The 27,699-nt window shown below is 46.1% G+C and overlaps 1 protein-coding gene across 3 annotated transcripts in view; it reads left to right on the plus strand.

Annotated features, from left to right (window-relative positions):
- Positions 1–27,699, plus strand: part of LOC146187701 (nuclear distribution protein nudE-like 1) — a 189,713-nt gene that overhangs the window by 157,264 nt on the left and 4,750 nt on the right. The window contains exon 8 of one of the 3 annotated variants that reach the window (XM_084603497.1): positions 19,766–19,860. In XM_084603497.1, coding sequence (XP_084459623.1) covers positions 19,766–19,860 — 95 coding nt within the window. Of the gene's footprint in view, positions 1–251; positions 391–7,907; positions 11,471–19,765; positions 19,861–27,699 lie in introns of those variants that run through there. The other 2 variants (XM_084603499.1, XM_084603498.1) reach the window with 2 other exon arrangements.

Raw genomic sequence — 27,699 nt, forward strand, 5'->3', positions numbered from 1 at the left:
GAGTAGCTGCTGCATTGTTTATGCCAAAGCGTTGCTTGCTGTACACTGTGGTATTTGAGGGTTCGAAGAGTGGATGCAATCTGTTTTGTTTCTCTCCCTCCTCTCGCTGTCCAAATGGGATTTGTGTATAGTATCTCCTGTGCCAGTATTGGAATGCTATTGAAATGTGCTAACACTGCACATCCTCCTTCAAACCACGTCATTGCTTTGCAATGTTGGGGAAATGCCTGAACTGTGTGTGGTGGTTGCAGTTCCACATTGTGGTGTTGCGTGTCCGCCTGGACAGAGATGGCCAGCCAGTGGTGGAGCACCGAGTGCGGTCCAGGCCCAGTTTCCTTTCAGAGTTCAGCCTCGCATAGGACACGTCAATAAACTGTGGTGTGCGAGCCAGTTCTTCTGTGCCTTGATGGGGGGGCCATGCTGGACAAAGCCTGGTGTGCTGTCTCGGAGGGGAGCTGCCATTTACAATAGGTGCTGAAAGTAGTGTGGGGAATAGGGCAGGTTGTGACAGCAGATAAGTGCCACAAAATTCAAGTAACTAGAACAGTGGGGTGAAGCACATTTTGCAGGTACTATCTGGCCGTCTTTCTATCGTAAGTGTATATATGAGAAGTCAACAGGATCAAAAACAGCCTTCATCAATGGCAGGCATTCCTTGAGAGATAACTGTACTTTGCTAGTGCTCAAACAAATGTTTGGGAAATGCTGCTGATAATGCAACTTCAACATGTTTAGGGACCACCTTCATCTTGAGGTGGCTGAAATGTGATCCAGCAGGACTTTGTTCCCCCACGAGTAGCAGAGTCCATTAACTTGCGTGGAGAGGAGCATTCCCTCATTACTATTCACTGTTGCCACTGTGAACTGGATGTACCATGAATCAGTGCAGCACATCTTGAATGGGCTGGGCTCCACGGCCAGGATGCTCACTGCGTCGAAGGAGATTATGGGGTCTGCATGCTTGAAGTGCTTGGCGAGAGGGTTGCTTTCCAGGGTCACTAACTGGATGCCATTTTCCAGTGCTATATAGAAACAGACAAACAAAGATGACACACGCAAACACCCACTAGGAGAAAATTCCAGCAAGCCTTGTTTGAAGTTTTAACGAAGTCATTCTTGCATCGCCTGATTTGCTGATTGAGATATTTCACCCATCTTTGGAATTTAGAAGGGTGAGTTGGTTCTGCATGGTGATGGAACAGCACAAGGCACAAGGAAACGAAAAAAGACACACATGGGCACTGACTCTAATCTGCATTTTTACTTGGAAGAATAGGGAATAGCGAAGGTGAAAGGAGAGAGCGTTACACTGCTCGTGGTCGGAGGAGTGGAATGTTCTCTCCTTTCATGGTTTGCCAGGCATGTGGGAATCTTGTTAACCCACTGCTTTGGCTTTGTGCTGTGTCTCTTGGTCAAGTACAGAGCCCAGTGTCTCTTTGGGCAGGGAGAGGATAGTGCGCCCTCTGAGGAACTGTGTTTGTGTGGCTAGAGCTTTGCCTAAATTGCACCCAACTGCAGGCATTGCCTTATCTTCATTTCTGCCATTTTGCTGCCAACTGGGCAGTGCAGGAGCTGCTTTTTTCTGCCGTTCTAGTCATTTTATGCTTTGTGTTCTGGCTGCTCTAACTGTTAGTAACCAACCAACTGCTGGGGAACTCTCTGTTCTCGGTGCCTGGTGATTGGTGCTTGCAGAAGAACGGAAATTTGAACTACTTGGTGCATTGCAAAATCAAAAAACAACGCCGCTACTTGGGTCAAACAGAGGAGAATAACGGACAAGCGCTTGTCCGTTATTCTTCTCTGTTTGTCCCAAGTAGCGGCGCTGTTTTTTGATTTTGGTGCTTGCTTGGCGCACCTTGTGAACAGACACGGCGATGTGCAGGCTCAGACGCCAACCATCACTGCCGTGGCTCTTCAGTATTCCACCCTTACCTGTTGTACAGGTTCTTTTGAACTGTTCTTGTCGGTGCTTGGTGGGATGTAGTGGTTGTCATTGCAAGTGGCAGAGTGTGCCTCTGAGTACAGCTGTGGTGTTTGGGATGAGGCGGTCCTTCCCTTGGTGGCCAGAGTTGCAAGTTTCACTCAGGTCCGATAGCCTCCTTGCATTTGTGCACCACAAAGCGGTGGCCTTGTGGTAGAGCATCCGCCTCACATTTTGGAGGTACCAGGTTGGATCCCCGGTCCTGCCGGGTGCCCACAGGTTTTTCAATACGTACAAGCTTTCCCCCGGCCTGGTGCTCGACTCTTTGGGGTGTAGTGCTTGGGAAAAGGGGTCATAGGTCCCAATAGTTGGACCAATGGAACAGTGATCCATTCCGTCATATTGCTATCTTTATAGCAAGTGCTTCTATACATGATGCAAAAGAATCCACATATAATATAGGAGTCTCGTACTTAAATAACGCTTAAATAACCGAATTTGCAGTCACTCTTGTTGCACAATGTGCGAGAGTTCGTTTTATGAAATCAATGATATCAGTAAGTTCTTTAGGCAGCCACAGTTTTCAGCATTTAAAGGGATGAGAAACCTGAAGCTGATTATTTTAGTGTTGTATAGTAGATGGAACTCTTAAGAGTCTTCGCCAGCACCACAATTCAAACGCGTCAATTCTTCGGCGGTCAGCCTTTTTCACAGTCCAACTCTCGCATCCATACATCACAACTGGAAGGACCATAGCACGGGTTATACGGATCTTGGTTGGCAGACTAATGTCTCTGCTCTTTACTAGGCGGTCAAGGCTAACCATTGCTCTCTTTCCCAGAAGCAGGCGTCTCCTAATTTCATGGCTGCAGTCTCCTTCCGAGGTAATCTTGGCGCCCAAGAACAGAAAATCTGTCACAGCTTCCACTTCTTGCCCATTGATGCTCCAGGACTTGATAGGGCAAGACGCCATGATCTTCGTCTTTTTAATGTTCAGTTTAAGCCCAAACTTCTCACTCTCTTCTTGTACGCGCATCAGAAGTCTCTTGAGTTCCACTTCACTTTCTGCCATTAAAGTGGTATCATCCGCATATCTAAGGTTGTTGATACGTTTTCCAGCAATCTTCACTCCAGCTGAAGACTCGTCCAGACCGGCCTTCCTCATGATGCACTCTGCATATAGGTTAAATAGGCAGGGCGACAGTATGCAGCCTTGCCTCACCCCTTTCTCAATCGGAAACCAATCAGTAAGACCATGCCCAGTTTTGACTGTGGCCTCTTGGAGTTCCTGTGATCTTCTTGCAGTTCCTTGGACTGCAAGAAGATCAAATCAGTCGATATTGTCGACCATAAACCCTGACTGCTCATTGGAGGGTCAAATTCTAAAGTTAAAGCTCAGCTACTTTGGTCATCTGATGAGAAGAGAGGAGTCGCTGGAGAAAGATTTGATGTTGGGAAAGGTTGAGGGTCGCCGGAGAAGGGGTAGGCAGCGAACGCGATGGTTAGATGGCATTCTCGAGGCATTGCAGATGAAGCTATGTGATGTTAACAAGATAGTGAGAGACCGGAAAGCGTGGCGTGACATGGTCCATAGGGTCACGAAGAGTCGGACACGACTGAACGCCTGAACTGAACTGATAGTAGATGGAAATATGAAGAAAAAAAGGAATGGGTGCTGCCTTGCAGTTGATTAGAAAGAACTCTTTCTTGATGTATACATTGGCTTAAAATACCTGAGGCTGATTCTCCTCCACATAACTTTTATTTGGGGGCAAAGTAAACTTGACAAAAGAAGTGGAATATTTTGTATATAGAAATGAAACAATCATTTGGTCTGTCGACATGGACAGCAATAAGCCCGCCTCGTGCGGCGAAAGCCTATTATGTGGCCCTTTCTTGCTTTTCCTCACTAAGGAGATGCCATTGTGCTAGGGCATACGAGCCCAGCGAGCGCACGTTGAGGGCATTGAGGCTTTGCTTGCATTTGCAAACTGCATTCGACCAAAGCAGGCTGCGAGGTCATTCGTAACTGGGTTTTGCTCGGCAGGTTTCACAGAGCTTCCCTTGGGCGCATTCCCCTGGGAGAGACGCTGGGGGCGCTTGTACCCATTTTTACCGGTGGGTGTCTGGCAGTGGGTTTTTAACTAACCACCTCCCGCAGCCGAGACTGGCGCCCTAATGGTGGAGGGGCTTGAAGTGCACAAGGCTGGCTGGCAGGGAGGGGTGTAGCATTTGGTTTTAGCTCCCAGGTAAGGAAACATGGATTCAATAAGAGCAGCGGTGCAACCTCTGTCGAGGCAGAATTCATGTGTGGTAATTTGTGGAGTAAATAGCAGGATTCAGTCGTGCACCAAGTAGCTAGGTGCAGCGATCTTCGTGGCCTGTGTTCGAGAAATTTGTGTGGACAGTGGTTCCCTTTGAGCATCTCTCTGACCTTTGTTGGTTCTCAGAGGCTAGTTTGGAGGGATTTAAATGATGCTCCACTGAAAAATTTACAAAATTTTTAACGCCGCAAAAGGCACACACACAGGAAATTACAGAAAGAAATGGACAGTAAGAGCGCCAACTACCATTCGGAAAACAGCTTCTTTTAAACGCCAATGCGTCATTATATCCCAAACATGACAACAGGAAAACAACATAGTCACGATTTATCTACATGCCAGTTCATTATCACACCCAGCACAAGTCACAAAATATAAAAACCTGAAAATCCTAATGTCTAGTATGACAGTCTACAAATGACCGTCTAAAAAATCCAGCTCCCGGGCACTGAGCTTTACCGACCAAGTGCTAATGCACGTGGCCCCAACTTTCTGTATGTGATAAGCCTCAACAATTTCGCGGACAGAGTTCATCGGTAAAGGCAGAGAACGGGTTGAAAGAAAAATTGTTGAGGCTTATTACATACAGAAAGCTGGGGCCACGTGCATTAGCACTTTGTCAGTAAAGCTCAGTGCCCGGGAGCTGGATTTTTTAGACGGTCATTTGTAGACTGTCATACTAGACATTAGGATTTTCAGGTTTTTATATTTTGTGACTTGTGCTGGGTGTGATAATGAACTGGCATGTAGATAAATCGTGACTATGTTGTTTTCCTGTTGTCATGTTTGGGATATAATGACGCATTGGCGTTTAAAAGAAGCTGTTTTCTGAATGGTAGTTGGCGCTCATTTATTTCTGTCATTTCCTGTGCGTGTGCCTTTTGTGCTGTTAACAATTTTTTAGGATGAACCAACGAGCCCTGCATCAAGTACTTTTGCTCCACTGAATTTCAAGCAGTCTTAAAAGGAAGGAGGTGCAGCCTGGCCGTGCTCGCAATGCAAGTCAGCGAGATGGTTGCCTCCTCGTGTCTAAACCGCGACGACCAACTCCGCACGGCCGTCAACAAGTGGCGCTGGCGATGGGGCGTGTTGCCCACGCAAGAACGCCTCGCCATGTCGTGCCGAATGACCAATGCCCAAACACGAAAAACATGAGGTGCATAAAATGGTGTCATCAAAATAGAGCTTGGATAATAGTGAGAGGCGAGTCAGTTGGTGGCTAGTATTGGAAGGCATCATGAAACCGCACAAAACAAACAGAAAAGAAGGCGACAGAACAAAGCACAAGACTTCAACTAGTTTATTTACACCTTCCTTTTCCCAGAAACCAAGATAAAGATAAAAAAGCATTTGCCTCCACTGTGTCAGTGGTTATGGTTAAGGTGTTCGACTGCTCAATGCAAGGACATGGGACCAAGTCCTAGCCATGGCAGCCGCTTTTTGATGCAGGCAAGATGCCTTTGTGCTGTACGATGTTGGTGTACGTTGAATAACCCCAGGTGATAGAAATTTCCGGAGACACAGCGCCTGTGTCTTTGTCTCCTTCGTGTTTCGTCCCGTTCCTTGCGCTGTTTTATTTCATTATGCAGTATCAACTAGCCCGGCATCTTGCACTTCCGGAGCCCTCTACTATGGCGCCTCTCATAGCCTGAGTTCTTTGGCTTTTAAACCCCGTGAACTGAACCTAGCTAAGAGCTGAATGAAAAGGCAATGTTTATGGTGCCGACATGGACACTGAAAAAACTAGCGCTAGCTTTGTGTGACAGGTTCAACCTGGCAAATCTTGGGAAAATAGTCAGAGGAGAAAAAAGCGCAGCTCTGAGCATTTTCTTCTCCGCCAAAACCCATAAAGACGGTGTTTCCTTTAAGCCATTTTTTCTGAGCACGATACGTGGCAGGGGGCTATTTCCAAGTTTCTTCTAAAACATTTGCGTATAATCCAAATTGAGGACCTGTACTTGATAAAGAATTCGGAAGAGGTTATTGCATTTCTTCGGGGTCATGAAAGCTCGAATTAATCTTTGTTTCCTTTTTCAATTGACGTAACAGGCCTGTTTTATGCCATACTTCAGGACAAGCTATTTTGTGCTCTTAAATATACAATTGATGACTATCGCCCCGCGGCCTTCCAGAATGCATGTGGAATAAGTGTAGATAACTTTATAGAAATTCTTCGGTTTTATCTTTCTTTGACCATTGTTAATTTTGACGGGAAGAACTTCATTCAAAAGCGTGGCATTTGTATCGGTTCTTGCATAGCCCCTTTGTTAAGCGACATATTTTTATCATACTGTGACAAGCGAATCGCTGAACGCCTTGACACAGCCTACTTGGCTAAGGCTTTTAGATACTTTGATGATTAAGCTATTTTCCTGAAAGGAGTTGCACAAGAGGAGGGTACGATTGCGGTGCACCGGGTTCTAGAAATCTTCTCCGAGTGTGCTTTTGGGCTTAGCTTCAGCCATGAAGTGCCAACGCAAGGGTCCTTGCGAAACCCTAGTGTGCCGGAGGTATCAGCCTCGCTCAAAGAAAGCTATTTTAAGCCACCAGTCAGCTCATTCTAAGCTGGTAAAAAGGAGTATTGCAAAAAACTGCCTGCATGCTGCTCTGAGCAAGTCCTGCAACCACGAAATGCCTCACAGTGTGGGTTTCCAGCTACAAAGGCCGGTTTCCTCTGTGCTAGAGGCCCTTGCCAGTGAAGCTAGGGGTGCACCGCCACAGGGAAGAAACGCAACACAAGCAACCAGTTGCCATCCCATACTTCCACCAGATATCGCATCGACTGAAAAAAGTGGCTCTGAAAGGTGATGTGCTGGTGGTCTTCATTGCACCCCAAAAACTGGCTGGCCTCAGCAATAAAGTGCAGGGAGGGCACAAAGAATGCAGCATTAAGCACGCAAACAGATTTGTCCCATGCAAAACTGGGGTAGTTTATAAAGCACCCCTGTCCTGTGGCAAAAGCTACATCGGACAAACTGGGCGTTATATAAACGTCAGACTTCAGGAGCACTAGCGCACTGGCGGGAGGAGAGCATGTGGCTGATCATTGTTGCCACTGCTGTGGCTGCATGCCTCGGTTTCGCGAAACTATTATCCTGAAGAAGTTCGCGTACGTCAGAACTTAGTACAGAAGTGTACGAGGCCTACTGTATTAGGAAGGAATCAGGCTCCTGTGTTAGCAAAACCTTTGTTAACTTATCAGTAAAAGAGTTTACGTATCTAGATAGCATGATGTCCCGTACACGCCTGCGCACCAGTGTTACGTGATGATCGTTTGTTAGGTTATAGTGTGATTGCGATGATTGTATATAATGTGCCACACCTTGGTAATTAACTAGTTGAAGTTCCGCGCTTTGCCCCGTCGCCTTCTTCTCTGTCCGTTGTCTTTTTGCGCGGCTTCATGATGCATTTCAATTCTTGCTTGGGAAGAAAATGATTCCTTTTCTCATCTTCAGTGGCGGCTTCTTTCTCACGTCCACGTAGTGGCCCAACTCAGTTGCGTGTGCGTGCGCCAATCAAGTGGTAAAATCACTAACTTCCTGTTTGGTGGCCACCTGTCATGAAGTGCGTTTTTTTCTTTTTGTGTTGCGCGGCACCCTCCTCTTGAGGCTGCCCTGGACAAAGTGTGGAGTACGACAACACGTGGGCCCCTCTGCTTTCAGACCATGGTAACGGTGGCTGCTGCAACGCCACGTCGACGCCAGAGCACCACGGATGGAAGCTTGTTTGCGACTCCCCGCCTGCGCGCTGATCGAGCATTCAACCCATAGCCCCCTTTGTTGCCCCCTTTTGGACTCAGCTGTTTTATTGTGCATGGGGAGGGGCTTCTCATCTGTCAAAATGGAGATGCGTGTCTAGAGATTGTAATGGCAGCAGGGAAGACAATGTACCCACTTGGATTTTGGACAGTGTGACTGAAGGTTCAAGTACAGGGTCTTGGGTATTTGAGGCCCGGGTTTTAAAACAAATCCTATGCGAAATCTACTGCACCATTCGAGCTGAAATTTCACAAAGTAGCAAAATATGGTCTACGTTATTTGATAAGTGATTTCAACATCGGTACTTGCCTAGATTTCCCGGAATCAACGAAAAACTGCTCTCGGCGGCGTGCACTACTTTTGCAGAAGAGAGTCGAAAAGCTGCTTTGACATGGTGCACCATCTGTCAAGCAGCGAGGCAAGCGCGCCAACAGCCGGGATGATACTTGCCTCGCTGCTTGACAGATGGCGCACCATGTCAAAGCAGCTCTTCTTCTGCAAAAGTAGTGTACGCCGCTGAGAGCAGTTTTTCACCGATTTCAAAAAATCTATGCAAGTACCGATGTTGAATCACTTATCAAATAACGTAGACCATATTTTGCTACTTTGTGAATGTTATTTCAACTCTAATAATGCAGTACATTTCGCATAGGATTTTTTAAAACCCGGGCCTCAAATATTCAAGACCCTGTACAGACATCTGTTGATGCTCACCTCCCGTTGGCACAAGGTTTTTTCTGTCAGCACCTCTGCTGTCCTCAGCGTGAAGGAAAGGGTGCTTTGTTGTCACTGTTACAATTTTTGGACGCTTTACTCACGCTGCAGAGAAGCTTCTCTGGCAGCTGGTGTTTTGAGGCTTGGCCCACTTGTATGTGCGGGTACATTTGGACGGTCGCTAAGTGTGTCCTTGTTAAAACCAGCCGAAAGCCAAGCCCGCCCAGTCGTCAACCTTGTGTGATGGATATTTTGTAAAATGTGCATTGTCTAGGAACCGGAATACAAACAGTGTACAGTCCTTGTCAAAAGTATACGGCCTAAGAGGTTGGCTCCTAAGCACTGTAACGTGGCTGCTGGGAGCAATACTGTAGTATGAATGTAACCTAGAGGAGAACGACGGTGAGATTTGCCATCTATGAGATTTCAAACGCTAGAGTCGCTTTACAAACCTCGTTACTGGGCTGAGAACAAAAGTCCTTGGGCTGTATACTTTTGGCAAAGACTGTACCTGTGTGGGATATCTTTGTTGTAGTGCAAAAGAGACAAACAGCAGGACAGACCTTGCCTGTTTTGTGCTTTCCCATACAATCGTGAACCAGCGAGCCCAGCAACAAGTTTTACTTCTACATCTTTGTTGGTCACAAATTTGATGATATGAGACGGGTGTGTGTATTGGCATGACCCCACTGTATTTCTGGGGGCTGCTGCGTGGGCAATGGTGGTAACAAACCAAGCAAACACTGGAGTTGTCCGCATGATAAAAGAGCAAACAACTTGATTGCCCTTTACACTGCCCAAGACACAATTGTTGATTGTGCAGAATGAGGGACCTCAGAAAATTGGAAATAAACAAGAGTCCCCTTGAAAACAGTCAGGTGGTAAATGAAGGCTGCAATTAGATAAATATTGCTTGTCAGAAGAAATGGCTGTCAATCATGAGTGCCAGAATCTGTGCATATGGGCAGTTAATCCTGTACAGCCGATATGACCTCTTTGCCACGGGGACATCTCTAGTTTTGAGTGAGGTACATGTGTGCTAGGTCATTGGGAGCCAAGTCAGTGGTGCCTGGGCCATTCTGGACGTGGTATTCCACTCGCCAAGGGCAGTCACGGGTGCGCTTTGCCCTGCATTCCTGTGCGCTGGGATAACCGAGCCAACGAGGATCACTTTGAGCCATGAATATGGACTATTCAGGAGACAGCACATGTCTCACTTGCACTCAGAAGGGGTCTACCTCGAGGTGACATCACTTCCAGCAGTCTTGACCACTCATTATGCGGAAAAGGCTAACTTAAGTGACTTTGCAAAGAGACCTCAAGTGTTCATTTTATTTTCCTTAAGGACCCCCTTTGTTGGGGGTTTTACATAAGGGGTGGGGTTAACATGAGAAAGCAAAACATATATTTCATGATGACAGGTGGGATGTAACTTTATCTAGGAAGGTTGTTGGGCAGGTTATGGCAGCGATTTCATGGGGAAGGTCGTTCCAGTCGCTGGCTGTTTGGGGGAAAAATGACTTGGAAAATGTAGTCGTACGGGCACGCTGGCGTGAAACTTTCAGCGGATGACCAATGCGTTGAGAAGTGCGTGGTGGTGGTGCGCAGATGTATGGCTAATAAAATTTGTGAAATAGGCACAGGCTAGAAATGCGGCGACAGAGGGAAAGACTGCGTAATTGAGACTGTAGCTTTAGAGATGAAACACTAACATAGGATGAGTATGAATGATGAATGAAACGGGCGGCTCTGTTTTGCACGGCTTCTAATGAATCAATGAGGTATGCTTGCTGTGGATTCCAAATTGCGGATGCATACTCAAGTTTTGGTCTGATCAATGCAAGTAGCTTTACATTTTGAGGGGCGTCGTGAAAATGACGTTTAAGAAAGCCTAGTTATTTATTTGCAGATGATATTAGCTTTCACACGTGCTCACGCCATGATAAATCATTGCTGATAGTAATGCCAAGGTAAGTATGGATATGGATGGTATGGATATCCATGCCCCAGTCTTTTGCACATAGAAAAAAAAAGTTATAGAAAAGGGTATAAAATGTGAGCAATTTTTCATTTATTTATCTTGATGAAATGGTCCAACAGGATAGCACCCATGCCTATTTGTACAGAAATGTGCAGATTAAGGCGAAAGCCTTTCTAGGAACAACATCCCAGGCGAGAGATGTGTCATATTTCATGAGATTCCGCGAGATGTGTTCTTGTCTAGCATTCCTGCCATCAACACATGGGAATGCCTGCCAAGGAACGCCACGTGACAGGAGCAATGGTGTACCGGCAAAACTCGCACTTGCCAGAGGAAGTGTGACAGATACTGCTCCTTTCCTGTAAACCATATGTAGCACTGCAATGAACGTAGATAAGAAGCAACTGATAGGAGGCGAAGGGTAGGCTTTTACCACTCTCCTCGTAAGAGACCTTCTAATCTTTTTATTGATAGCTTGTTAGTGCTGAGCATAGAAATATGCAGTAGATAGATGCACCATTGTCCATTTCTCGGCAATAGGACAAATGTGTCCCGCTGTCGTGCTAAAGCATTCAGCTATCTGCTGGGTTGTGTGAAACAAGAAATAAGCAGGTGCATTGGCCATGTTACTACCCTCAACACTTGCTCTGCTTCTCTAAGGCTGAAATGATTGGACAGAGTCGCTACACGTGTACACTGCGTCACTTGTGTGTATGCACAGCTGCAGACAAAATGGCGGGATGCAGCAAAAGAACCCCTTTTTTCCCTTTCACTCCTGTGTGGTGATGCAGAAGAGGAGCTCCCTATGCCTGGAATGAGGGGTCCAAAGCAGGGCGGCATTCTGGTGTTCAGCCTGCCCTCTTTTCTGCTTGTGCTTCATTTCACAGGGGCCATCTACCCAGTGCCTTCTTGTAGTCGGTCACATAGGCCAACACATTTACTGTAGTGATGATCAGTGATGTCGTGGTTCGGTCTTGAGTCTACCACTTCACTGTACACGTTCTTTTTCTACAACACAACGTTTAATTTCACATGGAAAACAAGAGGAAGTGTTCCACAGTGCTACATGGGCAAACGCTACACTAACAATCACCGTCACATCACACGTCTTTTACCGCTCCAGTGCACCTTTCCTCTTTCCTCGCTGGAGAGGAAAGCTAACACTCTCTCCGCCCACGAGGTCCTCAAAGCAACCCCACGCGGAGATTTACTGGAGTTCCCTCTGTCAAGCCGTTGCCGCCGCGATTGGCTTCGGCACAGCGCCATCGTGTGCCTGGTGTTGAGTGTTTTTAACGCGCCCTTGCGTCCGCGTCTTTGGGACTTCTGTCCCACGTTACAACATTCACTGCCATTCGATGTTGTCTGCCTTCTCCTGATGTGTACTCCTGGCATTCTTTGGCACACGTGGGTGAGCTTAACAGTGACATTTGCAACAAAAACAAATGGGAAAAGCAGAGAAGTGCTAATAATTGTGTGAGGCTGTAATTGAGGGGGGGCTGTAACGCGTTGGCAGAGGTGGCCAAGTAGTGCACATTACCTGTGGCTTGCAGGTGTGTAATGTCTGCTCATGTGATGGCCAAAGAAACATCTGCACTGTACACACAGCAGCACAAAGAGGAAGCCTAGGCACACGCAATTTTTGGGTCAGATAACGTGTGGCTCGTTTTCACGCCCACTTTGGAAATAGGTAACTGCACGAGAAAACATGAACAGAAGCAGAGAGGACGCACGCAGGCTCACGACTCATCATCATCATCATCCTCAGCCTGACCATACCCACTGCAGGGCAAAGGCCTCTCCCATATTTCTCCAATTAACCCGGTCCTGTGCGAGCTGCATCCACTTGACCCTTGCAAACTTCTTAAACTCATCTGCCCACCTATCTTTCTGCCGCCCCCTACTACGCTTTCCTTCCCTTGGAATCCAGTTTGTTGCCCTAAGCGACCATCGCTTGTCCTCTCTTCGCACTACATGTCCTGCCCATGCCCATTTGTTCTTCTTGATTTCCACTAGAATGAAAGATGAGATACACTGACAGAAACCATCAAGTGCGCCACCATCCCAGCCTCACATGCCCCATAATTGACAAGCATGGATTGTTTTTTTTTTAAACAGGGTCGTGCAAATATTAAAATTTTCGAACACGAATATAGTAAAAAATGCCTCCAAATATTGAATATGTGATCAGCAGTAAAAAAAAAATGGAAAATTAAGACACCAAATGCCCAACTCGTTATTTATTTCACATTTCGCTGGTATTTGCAAATAAAATTATGTAGGATTGCACAGAAGTGTGTAAGCTTACTGAAAAATAGGGTACAAATATCATACAGGACTCCATATACCAGTTATTTGTACAGCATGAGACCAGCTGTCATATTGCCACTGAATACAGTAAACTCTCAGTAAGTCGGCTTTCAAGTGACCGCAAAAAATGACCGAAAGCTCAAACTATCAAATGGGCCTGAAAGAAACTGCCGGAAACCATTTGCATGACAGTATCTTTATTAGATTGACAGTGGCTGCCTGCATTTGAGATGAAACCGAAGTGAGAACAATGCTTTTATCCCAATTTCATCGAGCGCTTTGCTTTGCACACACTAGGTTCATTTGTTTAACCTACACCAGCTACACCAGTGTAGCAAGTCTCCTATACCAACAATAGATTTTTGCTGCACTGGTGTAGGTAAAAAAAAATGGCCCTAATGTTTGGAAGGCCCATTTCACAAAGGCGTGTTTTGAGGATGCTTTGCTGCAAAGCCCATGTGGTCAAGTATTGCGGTGAAACGCACATGCGGAGAGACTGTGATGCATTCGAAAATTTTCGGTGTATTCGTAATTTCCAAATATTCAGAAATTTTGAATATCAGTTCTTTGAATGTGAATTGAATATAAAAAAGACATTCAATTTGAATTTGAAATTTTGATTATTCCCACAGCCCTAGTTTCTTTCTTTACAACATTGATGTGCCTCAAACAGCTGTAGTGTGCAACGAGAGCTGTTTATTCTGTTGTTCATGTTAGTATATTTACCACAGTTATCCCGTTTCTAAAGTGAACGTCCACCAGAGCCTGCTGGGTTTATGCTCTGCCTCACTTCATGCAATGTTTTATCTTTTACATAAGGATAGTAACGTGTAAGGAATGCTAGGACACACCCAGCATGCTCTCGCATCATTTTTCTGATCCAGCTTGCATTAGAGTCCTAGCTTTCTATTCAAAACTCTCCACAGAGAGGAGGAGACACCCAAAGCATAAAATGCCTCTCGGGCCTTGTTGGTGGAGTAATACGTAGAGTGATCTTGTGAGCATAGGTGCTTCAGGCCTGTTTGTTTGCTGATGTTCCCTGAAGCAGAAATATGTTGCAGTGTTATCAAAATATTATCTTGTCCAGAACATAACTCATATTGGCTATCTCACGATGGAACAGGGCACGCATACTTTTATTTTTATGGGCCGATTCTGTGGCTCTGTGGTCCGAGACTAAAGCTATTTGTTCATGGAAACAAATAAAAGCAAAATAAAAAGTGAAATTTTTCAGATACCTTCACGAGCACGAAGGTAAGACAATCTTCTGTATCCAAACTAATTAGCGCTGCGAAATGTGGCATTAACGACAGAGCCGATATTTTTAGAACATTTGCCTAGGCCCTGCTGTTTAGTACACTGGGTAAAAATAGGCCACAATAAGAGTATTGTTGCGGTGCCTCATGGGACTTGTAAATTACCTGATTGCATGGTGGGCAACAAGCTAACAAAGAGGGTTCTACTTAAGTTGAGGGCAACGCAGAGGGCTATGGAAAGGAAAATGGTAGGGATAACGTTAAGAGATAGGAAGCGTGCAGAGTGGGTCAGAAAAATAACTCGTCACTGATATTCTAGTGGAAATCAAGAAGAAGAAATGGGAATGGGCAGGACATGGAAGAGAGGATAACCAATGGTCGCCTAGGGTAACAAACTGGATTCCAAGAGAAGGAAAGCGTAGCAGGGGGTGGCAGAAAGATAGGTGGACGGATGAGGCAGCGGGTCAAGTGGATGCAGCTCGCACAGGACCGGGTTAATTGGAGGAATATGAGAGAGGCCTTTGCCCTGCAGTGGGTATAGTCAGGCTGAGGATGATGATAGGCAAGTGGGAGGCCTGGTGAGCTCAGCTAATGGCACCTGGGTTGTTCATGGCTGTTACTGTCACAGAGGGTTTACGATTACGTTAGGGATTTTCTAACCGAAAGAACAGCAGAAATAAGCCTTGGAGACATCAGGTCTGAAACAATTAAGCTAGGAGACAAGGGCACCCTACAGGGCTCAGTTCTTTCCCCTTTCTTCTTCAACCTAGTGTTAAAAAACCTCCTACCATTACTAAAAACTGTGAAAGGGGTGAAACATACGCTATATGCTGATGATGTCACGTTATGGACATGCACAGGCAACGATGGGGAAATAGAAGAAAATCTTCAACAGGCAATCGACATTGTTGAAGAATATGCGGAATGGGCAGGGATGAAATGCTCACCAAGCAAATTGGAACTTTTGGTAATCTGAAGAACAAAAAAAACGCAATATCAATGCTGAAGACATTTTGGTGGAATTAAATGGCACATCGATAACCAGAGTGGACAAAATCGGGGTCTTGGGACTGATAATACAAGACAATGGAAAAAACGCAGAAATAATAAATTGACTTAAGTCAACAATTAACATGACAACCAGGTTGATAAGGCGAATAGCCAACAAAAGATGCGGGGTCAAAGAGAAAGATTTGTGCCGAATTGTTCAGACTTCTGTGATAAGCAGATTAGTGTACACCATCCCCTACCTCAAGCTAGGGGTGGCAGAAAAGAAAAAAATTGAAACGATCATAAGGCAGGCATATAAAGCCGCACTGGGGCTACCCCACTGCACCCCTACGGAAAGACTTCTTAAACTGGGGGTCTACAATAACACCATGGAACTATGCGAGGCACATATAATTACACAGCTAAAGAGGCCCGCCACCACATCCACGGGATGTAAAATCCTGGGTAATTAGAACTACAAGATAGAATCCCGGAAAGAAATGCACAAGTAAAACTGCCGACTGAAGTAAGGAACGCACTTACTATTAAACCGCTACCAAAAAACATGCACCCTGCTTTTCATGAAGGCAGGAGAAAAGCAAGAGCAAAGGCCCTTGAGGCCAAGTTAGAAGGCTCTAAATACACTGTTTATGTAGACGCGGCGGAATACAAAGGAGGCAACTCTTTTGTTATCGTGGGCGTGAACGACTCGGGTAAAACATTAATGGCAGGTTCAATAAAAACAAACTACTCGGACAGCGGAGGAGGCGGCTATCGCCATGGCGATGGTTAGCACCAAAGCGATTACCATAATTAGCAACTCCAAATCTGCTATAAACAATTTTGCGAGGGGCATGATCTCCAAAGAGACAGAGCAAATTTTAAGATATAAAGACTGGAAATAAAAAGAGGTGGAATTAATATGGGTGCTGGCACACTCGGGGAACAAAGGAAACAAGTTGGATCACAGTATAGCTCGAGGTTATATCAGCCGAGCAGTGAGCCAGGTTGATTCCCCCAATTTCTCGAGAGATGCACTAATCTCATTTCATGACTACACTAATCACTTTAAACTAGAAAGGCGGATATATCCTCCACCAGACAAGGAACTAGATAAAAGGCAAGAAGTAATCTGGCGTCGGCTCCAGACGCGTGCCTTCTTCAGCCCTTCTAAATTAGCGCACATGTACCCAGCACAATAAAATTCAAACTGTAAATACTGCGGCGAAATAGCAGAATATGATCACATATTATGGAGCTGCAAAAAAGTGTCGCCACCAGCGGACCACTACCAGTCCCTTCTTTTGAGCGGTGGGAGGCTATACTGGCCAGCTCAGACCCGTTAACGCAAGTTTGGGCTACTGAGTGGGCTCAAAAGGTCGCCGAGAGCAACGGTCTTGAGGCCATCTAAGTGTAGCGCCCACAAGTCGCTCATTGCTGACAATAAATGTTTTCCAATTCAATCCTACGCAGTGATTTCATGTTGTGGCTTGGGTTTCATCCAGAGCCATGCAGTTCTATTTGGAATGGAAGGGAGCATTCAATTGGCAGCCACAGTTTTGGTGCCGTCATGATGCCTGTGTTTTCAGAAAAAGACAGTGCGGAAAACAGACGACACGGAAGAAAGAAAGACGAACACATGCGAAAGTGTTAGTCTTCATTCCGTGTCATCTGTTTTGAGCAGTGTCTTTTCTTGAAATGCACCAACTAGTCCCCTAAAGCATATTATTATGCCTGTGTTTGCAAGTGTGTACATGCGTAAACAGAGCATAATATTTTCTTCCTTTGCTGTCAAAGAAACGTTGTTTGTCTATACGTACATTTGCCCACCCTTAGCCCGTGCACACTTTCTAATAGGCAGTGCTTGAAATATGTGGGAAGGCGTGCTCAGTTCACTTTTGTCTGCACACTAGTGCATGGGCGAAACCGCTCGATGCCCTGCTGTTCTCTTTTGGGCCACAGATCCCATTCATGCCTTTGGTGCCTAATGGACAGTGCGTGCTTCTGTTTTTGCCACCAGACACTGTTCCAGACACTGTTCTGTTTGAAACGAAAACGAAGTCGCTTGCAAAATGCGTAAGGACAGGCTGCTTCTGCCTTCCCACTTTTTTCTATTGCTTTCGTTCTTTGATGGGGACGATGCTGTTCTGTTTCCTTTTGTGTACTACTTCTGGGGCGTTGATTAAAAGTGTGTTCTCAGCGCTGTGTGTGCAGAACTGCTGTGAGTGTTACTTCGGGGAGGGGTCTTGTAACTACGAGTGTTCGTAGGGCACATGTCTTATACAGGGTCTTGAATATTTGAGGCCCGGGTTTTAAAAAAATGCTATGCGAAATCTATTGCACTATTCGAGCTGAAATAACGTTCACAAAGTAGCCAAACATGGTCTGCGCTATTTGATGAGTGATTCAACATCGGTACTTGCACAGATTTTGCGGAATCTATGAAAAACTTCAACATCGGTACTTGCACAGATTTTGCGGAATCTATGAAAAACTGCTCTCGACGGCATGCACAATTTTCGCAAAAGAGAGTCGAAAAGCTGCTTTGACATGGTGCGCCAGCTGTCGAGCAGCGAGGTAAGTGCCATCCCGGCCGTTGACGTGCTTGCCTCGCTGCTCGGCAGATGGCGCACCATGTCAAAGCAGCTTTTTGACTCTCTTTTGCGAAAATTGTGCACGCCGTCGGGAGCAGTTTTTCATAGATTCCGGAAAATCTGTGCAAGTACCGATGTTGAATCACTCATCAAATAATGTAGACCATATTTTGCTACTTTGTGAACGTTATATCAGCTCGAATAGTGCAGTAGATTTCGCATAGGATTTTTTTTAAACCCGGGCCTCAAATATTCTAGACCCTGTAGTACTTGAATGCTGCTGTAATCCAAGAAGATCCCTCTCTTGTGATAATAGTGCCTGCAGGATGTATGCACACGATAGTCATTCATTTGTGTCTCCCAGCTTGGCATGCTCTCAGAATTGCAGCAAAATAATTACGGCCATAATTTCAGCTCAAAAGTCTGGCAACTTGAGCATAGTGGGTTCTCTGTGTAGTTTGGTTCCTGCCTGCATCGCAGAGAACCAGTCTGCATTGTGCAGTTCTGCTTCCCCTGTGAAGTTTCCACAATGTTCAGTTCTTCGAAGAACACCAGTGTGCATTCGGATTGTGACAGCCACTTGGTTGTTAGTGCTCTGGAAGATCTAATGAGCACCCCATTTAGCATCCTTTTAATTACTAATTATGCCCTTTCCTGTACAGAACAGTTGGCCATTTTTATACCTCTGTCACACAGTGACTTTCGATCCAAACTCGATCTGCATTGAGGTTTTCAAAGCATCCCGTGCTACACAGGCATTTTCAGTGAGCATTGAGAAATTTTCCACGTGTGCGCTTTAGAGCTCACTGATAATGAGGGTGTCGACGATTTCTTTGAAGCACCGCTTTGAGGGTGTCGACGACGATGAAGCAGCTTCAAGTCAAGCAGGATTGAGCTCGATTGCACTGGAAAGTTGCTGTGTGACAACCTCGATCTGCCATTAAGTTGAATGCAGATAGAGTTCAATGAGGATCGAAACTGTCCGTGTTACAGGGGTATTATAGTGGCTGTTTCACTACCCACAATGTAGCCTGGCCTTGGAGCATGTTCACCTCTCAGCCAAGGCAGGGGCACCTGCCTCATGGAAGGAATGCACATTTGGCCAGCCCAGTGCAGTACTGATTATGCAGATTCAATTCTCAATCTCCCAGGGACAGCATCCGACTGCCGTGTGCATGGTACTAGCTGCAAAACATACTTAGCAGAGATGCAGTGAATGCACTGAATGCTACTGTGTTGGACTATTTCACATATGCTGGCCCATAAGTTGTAGCTTGATTGGTACAGTAGAATTAACTATTTTGGCTGGCTTTCAGGCTGAATTTGGTATCGATAGTCTTGTGCTGTAATTTTTCCATGCTGCTTTACTGGCTGTCACAGTCAATGGTGTTTCTGGTCGAAAGGGGAGTTGCACATGCAGTGGTGTTCTCCTTATTGTGTGCCACCATGAGCCTGCAGCCAGTGGTGTTGATCGGTTAATCCCTTTGCGCCTCCTGCGAGTTAGTTTCCCCTAAGGCCCTTGAATTCATAACTGCAGAAATGACGACTGATACTTTTCACCCAAAAATAAAGTTTCAGTTCCTGGGAAAACCACTGCCCGCTAGCCTGACAAGGGGATCAGCTGGGGCATGGTGGTGATTGGTTGGCCAAACACTCTAGCGTGCGGTGCTACACTGCCCGGAGCAGCTGAGCTCGGTGTTGACTACAGTTGCGTACAAAGGGAGCCAAAGAATGCACAGGGGAAGCAGCAATTGCGAGGCACCTGTAGCATTGCATTAGCCCTCTGTATACATTTCCTAACGAGCCCCTCATTTTGCCCATATTCCATTCGGTGCTTGGCGAATGCATCCCCATCAGGCAAAAACCAACAGTGCTGCCCCATTTTCTCTCCTTCTCTGCATTGGCGTCTCCCCCTCACAGACCCTGGAGTCCAAGCTGGCATCGTGCCGAAACTTTGTCAAGAGCCCTCAGCGGGAGGAAGCTGAAGATGCAGCGGGACTCGTTGCTGCGATCGGGTAGGTCCTAGGCTTAACCAGCCATTGTTGACATTTCTGGCAGGTGTAGTTGGCAGACCATATGATGGATGCCCACTTGAATTGTACGCCTAGAAATAACAGCTCGGCTGAAGCGGAGCTTTGTATCTTTCACATACTGTGGCAGCTTACAAATGGATGCACAAAACGAGGGCAGATGGGAGCCTGCCATGTGTGGATATTGTGCTTGAAAACGGTAGTCATGGCCCAGATGAAATGGGCAGCCTATGTGAGAATGCAAACACAGCAGGGGAGCAGAAAGTTATCCATTACAAGCATTGAGCCACTTGTCCTAAATTAACTTCCACCTTCGTCTGCCTCCTAGCTGCTTGCTATACTGCTTTCGGTGGTTCTGCCGATAGGAAAGGAGAGGCCACTCCCACAGCACCTTCCCTTTCTTTGTCTGCAGAGCTTTAAGCTCAGGAAATTTTCAATAGCTTGAAAAAAACATTCTTTTCAGGGTTTCTTTTTCATGAAAAATTGGAAATTTCGCATAACGATTTGCAAAAGCACAGCAATCAATATTAATGCTCCGAAGTTCAGTCGAATATGCAGTTATAAATGTCATATTGTGAAACAAACTTGTTGTTCTATTGCACCGATAAGATAAATTAGATGGCTGTGCGAGTCCATCATGCTAGACCTCGCTTAGTGTTACCAGAGTTTCTGGTCTGTATAGCCGTCCTGCCCAATCTCTGTTGCCAAGAAGCTAGGCTTGTGTTTGCTGCTTATGTGCACAGCAGCCTATGTTATTTTGTGCTGTGTGTGTCGCGCTGTACAATTTTCTGCCATTTTGTTCTACTTCAGCCATGGGTTCAAATACTAAAGGTGTGTCTTAAGTCTAGCATGGGTCATCTATGGAACCTGGCCTTAAACCTGTGTAATCGCAACACGAACATTTGAAAAGCACTACCTTGCTACTCTGCAGTTGTCCAACGATGCACGCTTCAAAGTAAAAAAAAAAAAAAAAAAACTGAAAGCAAGCAATCATAAAACCTTGAAAGTGTATTGTGAAATTTTCTGCTTTTTTTTTTCCATTTTTTTCTGTTCTGAAAAGTGAAAAAAAAAAAAAAATCCCAAAATTTCGATGTTTTTTTTCAAGCCTTCACATTTCTAGCAGAGCATAGGCAAGATTTTTGTGTGCGAGCCAACTCTGGCTCAGCCCCGAAAGGAATGCACACTCGGCAGGGCACTTGTTTTTTAGGCTGAATTGTGTTAATAACTCTGCCAATAGTACATACAAGGAGACAAACGAGAGAGCGCCATCATCAAGTGTGCCCTTCCCAAGAAGGAACACGCAAATGCTGCTGTGGAAGAAAGCAAAACACTAGAGGGCACTGAAATGCACTGTGATGAGCTGTTTTTTTTCCAGTTGGGATCCCTCTGAGGCCAACTGACAGGATTCTGTCAAGCTTATGCGTGAGCAAGAATGGCAGTTTCTCATAAACTCTGCCTTCTTGCTGTGATGAGGCAGTTCCCATTAGCAACATGATGAATAAACAGATGTTTGAGTTTGGGCTTTGGTTGCATGCTTACAGGAAGCAGTGCAAAAAGAATAAATTGGAGAGCAGATTTTAAACGCCAGCCATGTGACACTAGAAAAAGAAAAAAGCAGATGAAGGCAAAGAAATCTCTACCAAAACATTGCTCAATAGCCCTACTAAGCCAAAACCAAGATCAGTAGATAACTAGAGGACATAGACGGGCAAAAAGTGTGAGCCACTGTACATAACTCCAAGTGCCTTCCTTCAATTTTACTGACCAGTCGGGAGCACACTTTCTTAGAGCATTGTTGATTTTAACAAAGCCTTTCCGTTTATGTAATTACTATGCGTTGCTCCTTTTAGTTGAAACTGTCCCGTGTTCGTGATTTTGATTGCACAGTTCTCACTGCTTTCTCTTTGGTCTGTCGATCGTGAAAGCGCATGAGAAACACGGACAACAGCAAAGGACAGACACATAAGCACTTACTTCCCGCTGATTTTATTCCATGCAAGAAGCAGAATTTTTATACCCTTGATGTCACATGCAAAAACCTCAAAGTGAAGGAAAAGGTGCACATGTAAAAGATGCAGGATATGCCATCTCTTTCTCTGACAGCACAAGCGACGTAGCACTTACACAGTCATCATCAGTTCGTGCTATTTATAAAGCCTTAACAATTTCTCGCGTTAATTTACATTTGCTCCTATAAAGAACTTCACATAGATGAAATGAAGGACGACTATCCTTGCCTTTGCATCTGAGACAATGCACATGTACACCCCCTTTTTTGTTGTCCACAATGTAATTACGCTCACCCAGTCTCTCATCTACCAGTTTGACCTATTTACCACAATGTACACTGTGCATTTTACAAGCGGCTTTTGATGCTTTATCGTGCAACCAGTCTTTCTCCGGTTTTCTGAAGGGCTTTGCTTATATAGCGTGCACAGCTTACTTGGGGCAGAGAAGAAAACATTCACATGGTTACCAATGTTTCTAAGATTGTGCGAAAACCTATGCTTATAGGGAATGACTGCATATTTTCTTTTGCTGGGACTTAGTGAAACCAGCATCTTTCAACTTTCTTTGCTGCAAGAAGACATTTTCATACAACTGACGCCTGAAAGATGTAGGGATGTTGAATGTTTTTCGTTATGCTGGCGATTTTTTAATCTTTCAGACACATCTGTAATCACCTTCAATGAGGCTGTCGGAAGTGTTTTAGATCATTTTTCACACTGTTTATCTCCACCTGTCATCACATATGAGCTCCCTGATAACATTACCATACGTTTTCTTGATATCATGTTAACTTTAGAAGATCATACTTGCTGGATTTTGTGGAAAACCAGTTTCCTCCCCCTTCGCCGCAACCGACCACCACCACCCCAACAAGCTTCATGGCAGCGCCGGCTGGGAGAGGAGGTAAATACCTCCCCTTGGGGGAAGGAGACCAGCAAGGGGCGCGCCACCAAGACGTCTACGCGGGTTCCCGCGAGAAGACGAGATGGAGATTCTGGATCCAGCCGGCAGCGAGAGCGGTCGTCTTCCGCCGCCTCTCCCGGCAAATGCCGGGGGATAGCGGGCACGGAGTACGCTGTGCACACGGGAGGACCCGTCGTGCACGACCGCCCATCTTCTGGTTCCCAACGGCGAAGCGACCGGTAAACACCGCACGCTCTCGCGGCCTTCCGCGGCAAACGCCGTGGTATGGCTTCGTCCGAAGAATGCGGCGCGCTCGGGAGATCCCGGCCGCATTATTCACGGCACGTTCAAATGTCCGGCGCCGAAATCGCACCCCCATTCCCCAGCCGGCGAGTCAAAAGCCCTTCTTACGTAGCCTTACCCTTCCAAGGAAAACCTTGTTGATGTATAGCTAGCCGGCAAGCTCTGTATTATTTGCAAGTGCAATAAATAGCATTTGAGTGTTAACACTGTGTCGTCCCTGTCCTTTGTCCCCTTTGTTCCCCTCCACGGGTCGCTAGCGAGGACGTTGCACCTGCGGAGTAGGAGCGGGGCGGAAGACCGTTCCCCCTTTAAACCCCACAATTTATCATCCCAGGGATGGAAAAGTGCTTTTACCTTTCCGCTCTGCGCATCCTAAACTCATTAAACATAACTTACCTCATGTTGGTTTCGTCAGTTGTGCCCACAAAAACAAGCTATTTCGCCTAGTGAACACTGATGGCAACCACGCAATCTCATTCTTGTGAAGGCTAACTGATGGTTTTTGCCACACATGTCTCCCTGTTTTGCCAGATAAAAACATGAAATAAAAGTGTTCACTAGCTGAAATTGATTTTTTTTTTTCTCATAAGTTGTAGATTATTGCGGCTAAAGAAACTTTCATTAATCATGATTCTGTTCATCTTTACTGGTATGAATGTTACGTGTTTTTGTGTATAAAAAGCAGTCCTTCCTGAATAAAAATTCAGTTGCTAGTCAGCGCCATGTTGTCTCACTTCTACCCTGCGTCCGTGTTTTTTGCACTGTTAGACCATGTCTGATTTGTAAGCAAAGCACTTCAGAAAACCGGAGAAAGACTGGTTGCACGATCAAGCATCAAAATCCGCTTGTAAAATGCATAGAAGGAGTTGTGTACAAGGTGCCTTTGACTTGTGATAAATATTATATAGGTCAAATTGGTAGATGCCTAGAAATGAGAGACTGGGTGAGGGTAATTACGTTGTGGACAACAAAAAAATTACAAGGGTTCAACGCTGCTGAACCAGATATTGAGCGAAAGCATTAGCTGCGGGTGACTCTTTTTCTTCCTCAGCCCCGCTTTAACCAAGCCGGATGAACGTGCCTTAGTGGCCTATAGGGGTAACGTGAATGCCAGGGTAGGCTGATTCTGACATAACCGTTCCATGTGAAACAAGAGACCCAAATTGGCAGCTCCTGCCAGCCCACATATAAAGCCCCGCTTTAACCAAGCCAGATGAACGTGCCTTAGTGGCTTATAGGGGTAACGTGAATGCCAGGGTAGGCTGATTCTGACATAACCGTTCCATGTGAAACGAGAGACCCAAATTGGCAGCTCCTGCCAGCCCACATATAAAGCCCCGCTTTAACCAAGCCGGATGAACGTGATTTAGTGGCCTATAGGGGTAACGTGAATGCCAGGGTAGGCTGATTCTGACATAACCGTTCCATGTGAAACGAGAGACCCAAATTGACAGCTCCTGCCAGCCCACATATAAAGCCCCGCTTTAACCAAGCCGGATGAACGTGCCTTAGTGGCTTGTAGGGGTAACGTGAATGCCAGGGTAGGCTGATTCTGACATAACCGTTCCATGTGAAACGAGAGACCCAAATTGGCAGCTCCTGCCAGCCCACATATAAAGCCCCGCTTTAACCAAGCCGGATGAACGTGCCTTAGTGGCCTATAGGGGTAACGTGTATGCCAGGGTAGGCTGATTCTGACATAACCGTTCCATGTGAAACGAGAGACCCAAATTGGCAGCTCCTGCCAGCCCACATATAAAGCCCCGCTTTAACCAAGCCGGATGAAAGTGCCTTAGTGGCTTATAGGGGTAACGTGAATGCCAGGGTAGGCTGATTCTGACATAACCGTTCCATGTGAAAGGAGAGACCCAAATCTGCAGCTCCTGCCAGCCCACATATAAAGCCCCGCTTTAACCAAGCCGGATCAACGTGCCTTAGTGGCTTATAGGGGTAACGTGAATGCCAGGGTAGGCTGATTCTGACATAACCGTTCCATGTGAAACGAGAGACCCAAATTGGCAGCTCCTGCCAGCCCACATATAAAGCCCCGCTTTAACCAAGCCGGATGAACGTGCCTTAGTGTACATTCTAAAACAGCGCAAAAAAACAGGGACGAGAGAACGAAACGTACAACAGCGCTCGTGTTGTACGTTTCGTTCTCTCGTCCCTGTTCTTTTGCGCTGTTTTAGAATGTATACATACCAACTCGCCCAGGATTCTATATTGTGCCTTAGTGGCCTATGGGCCTAGTGCGCTGGTATGGAGGCGCCACTGCTCCGGAACAAGTAGCGCCACCTCCCGCCGGCGCACCCATATGTGGTATGTCTGCTCGTCGGAGAGAGGCGGCGGAGTGAACGCGAAGTCTACTCTTCTCGGCAGAAACCTTGTTAGAAGAAAACGTTTGCCGGTAATTTCCTGCCTTCTGCCACACGCGTACATAACAGACACATGTACCATGTGTGTGTGTTGAAAAATAAACCAAAAGCAAAGCGAAGAAAGCCGCTACCCATTCATGCCGTCTGGTAGAAAGCCGCCGGCGCTTTGGGCGCAGCGCATCGTCGGCGCGCGAGCGCTTCTGCTGGCGGCTCTACTGATTTTTTTCTTCTTTGAAGTAGGAATTCGGAACCCGAACAATATGGTACTTTGAAAGTAAAGACATAAATAAAACAAAACCTAAGCCAGTGTGCAACGCGCAGCACTGGCTTTTCGCTTCGGTGGCAGTGTATGTGGAAACGGCATGACGGCATGCTAGACCCCCCCCAGAAGCGACAGCCGAGAGCTGGGCTCCGTTGGTCAATAGAAAGACTCCTAAAAAAAAAAAAAAAAAAAAAAACGAAAAAAAAAACGTCTTCCCCAAGACGGGACGAGTACCCTAAGGCGTCGGGCCTTGCGTGCACGTGCTTTTTCGGCTCTCGGCATTTTCCGTAGTTTTTATTTTCTACTCGATGCGTCGAAACGAGTGGTGACGGTTCAGTGCGCGGAAAAACAGCCATGGCTGAGGAAGCTCCACAGCGCGTGCTGTTCGGGGGATTTCGGGCGATCGGGAATGTTGAGACTTAATTTCAGAATAACTGCTTGGTGCGCGGTAAGAAACTGTACGAAGCCAGCACGTGCATGGAGTGCGCGGGGAACCTCACAGTGCAGAAGGGCCCTCGGATATCTTCAGAAAATGCGCTGCCGAAATGAAAACCGCCTGCTGCAACGTCAGCTTGGAGGTAAGTTTTATTCGGCCCTTTCGGCATCTCTTCACCACATATGTAATTCATTTTTTTTATGTAGTTGTTGGCGAACCCACGCAATATCACGGATGCCAGTTGCGTCTGCAAGGCCGGGTGCCACTGTTAACGATGCGACACATTGCTCTCGTATGATTTCCAAGGAAACCGCAAAAAAAAAACTTGATTTACGATTGCTTCCCGATGTTTTTTTTTTTTTTTTTATAACTATTATGACATCCATAAACACAAGAGCAGATCGAGCTGTTAGTTTAAAAGGACGTTTTCTCTTTGCGGGGAACCATGAACGTGTGGCAAGTCAGAAAGCGCGCACTCCTGCAATGTGCTTCGCTCTCCATGTCGTGCTTCTACGTCTTCTACGTCAGGCTAGGCTTCCCAAAAGCGAGCGCCGAGAACAGCTGGAAAATTAAGTCGTTAGAAAAAAAAAAAAAAAGTTCCCGTTGGGCAGGAAGGCTCCGCGCTTTCTACAACACAGGCCGTGTCCGAAGGCCTGCCAGCTCTGGTTACAACTTTTAGTAGTTGTCACAACTATTAGAGCTCAAGTTGGGTCCAGAAGTAAAAAAAAAAAAAAAAAAAAGAAAAGAAAAAAAAGACCCGTTTATTTTGTGTTTTTCGCGTGCTGCGCGCTCTATACAAACAAGCGATCGCTCGTGCATGCTTGAAAAAACCTAGCGTGAAGTACTGTACAAAAAAAAAAAAAAAAAAAAAACGTGGGAAATGCGCAGCCTTAACGAAAAGCAATGGATGCGATATGAGATTCGAAATGACTAAGTAAGTACAGGCCCTTGTTTCAGTCGGTGTTTATGTTTTTATTCTTACGGGGACCCAAAAAGAAATCGGAACACAGTGTCGGTGCTACCCACGGTTGCGGATCCAGACAGCCGCGTTTTACAGCGGCGCCTCCCAGACGGCGCCACATGTTCGGCCAAAGCTGCAGCGCACCAGGCCCATAGGGGTAACGTGAATGCCAGGGTAGGCTGATTCTGACATAACCGTTCCATGTGAAACGAGAGACCCAAATTGGCAGCTCCTGCCAGCCCACATATAAAGCTCCGCTTTAACCAAGCCGGATGAACGTGCCTTAGTGTACATTCTAAAACAGTGCAAAAGAACAGGGACGAGAGAACGAAACGTACAACAGCGCTCGTGTTGTACGTTTCGTTCTCTCGTCCCTGTTCTTTTGCGCTGTTTTAGAATGTATACATACCAACTCGCCCAGGCTTCTATATTGTGCCTTAGTGGCCTATAGGGGTAACGTGAATGCCAGGGTAGGCTGATTCTGACATAACCGTTCCATGTGAAACGATAGACCCAAATTGGCAGCTCCTGCCAGCCCACATATAAAGCCCCGCTTTAGCCAAGCCGGATGAAC

Source organism: Amblyomma maculatum, chromosome 5 (genome assembly GCF_055883805.1).
Source record: "Amblyomma maculatum isolate TAMU_Amacu chromosome 5, ASM5588380v1, whole genome shotgun sequence".
Classification (NCBI taxonomy): domain Eukaryota; kingdom Metazoa; phylum Arthropoda; class Arachnida; order Ixodida; family Ixodidae; genus Amblyomma; species Amblyomma maculatum.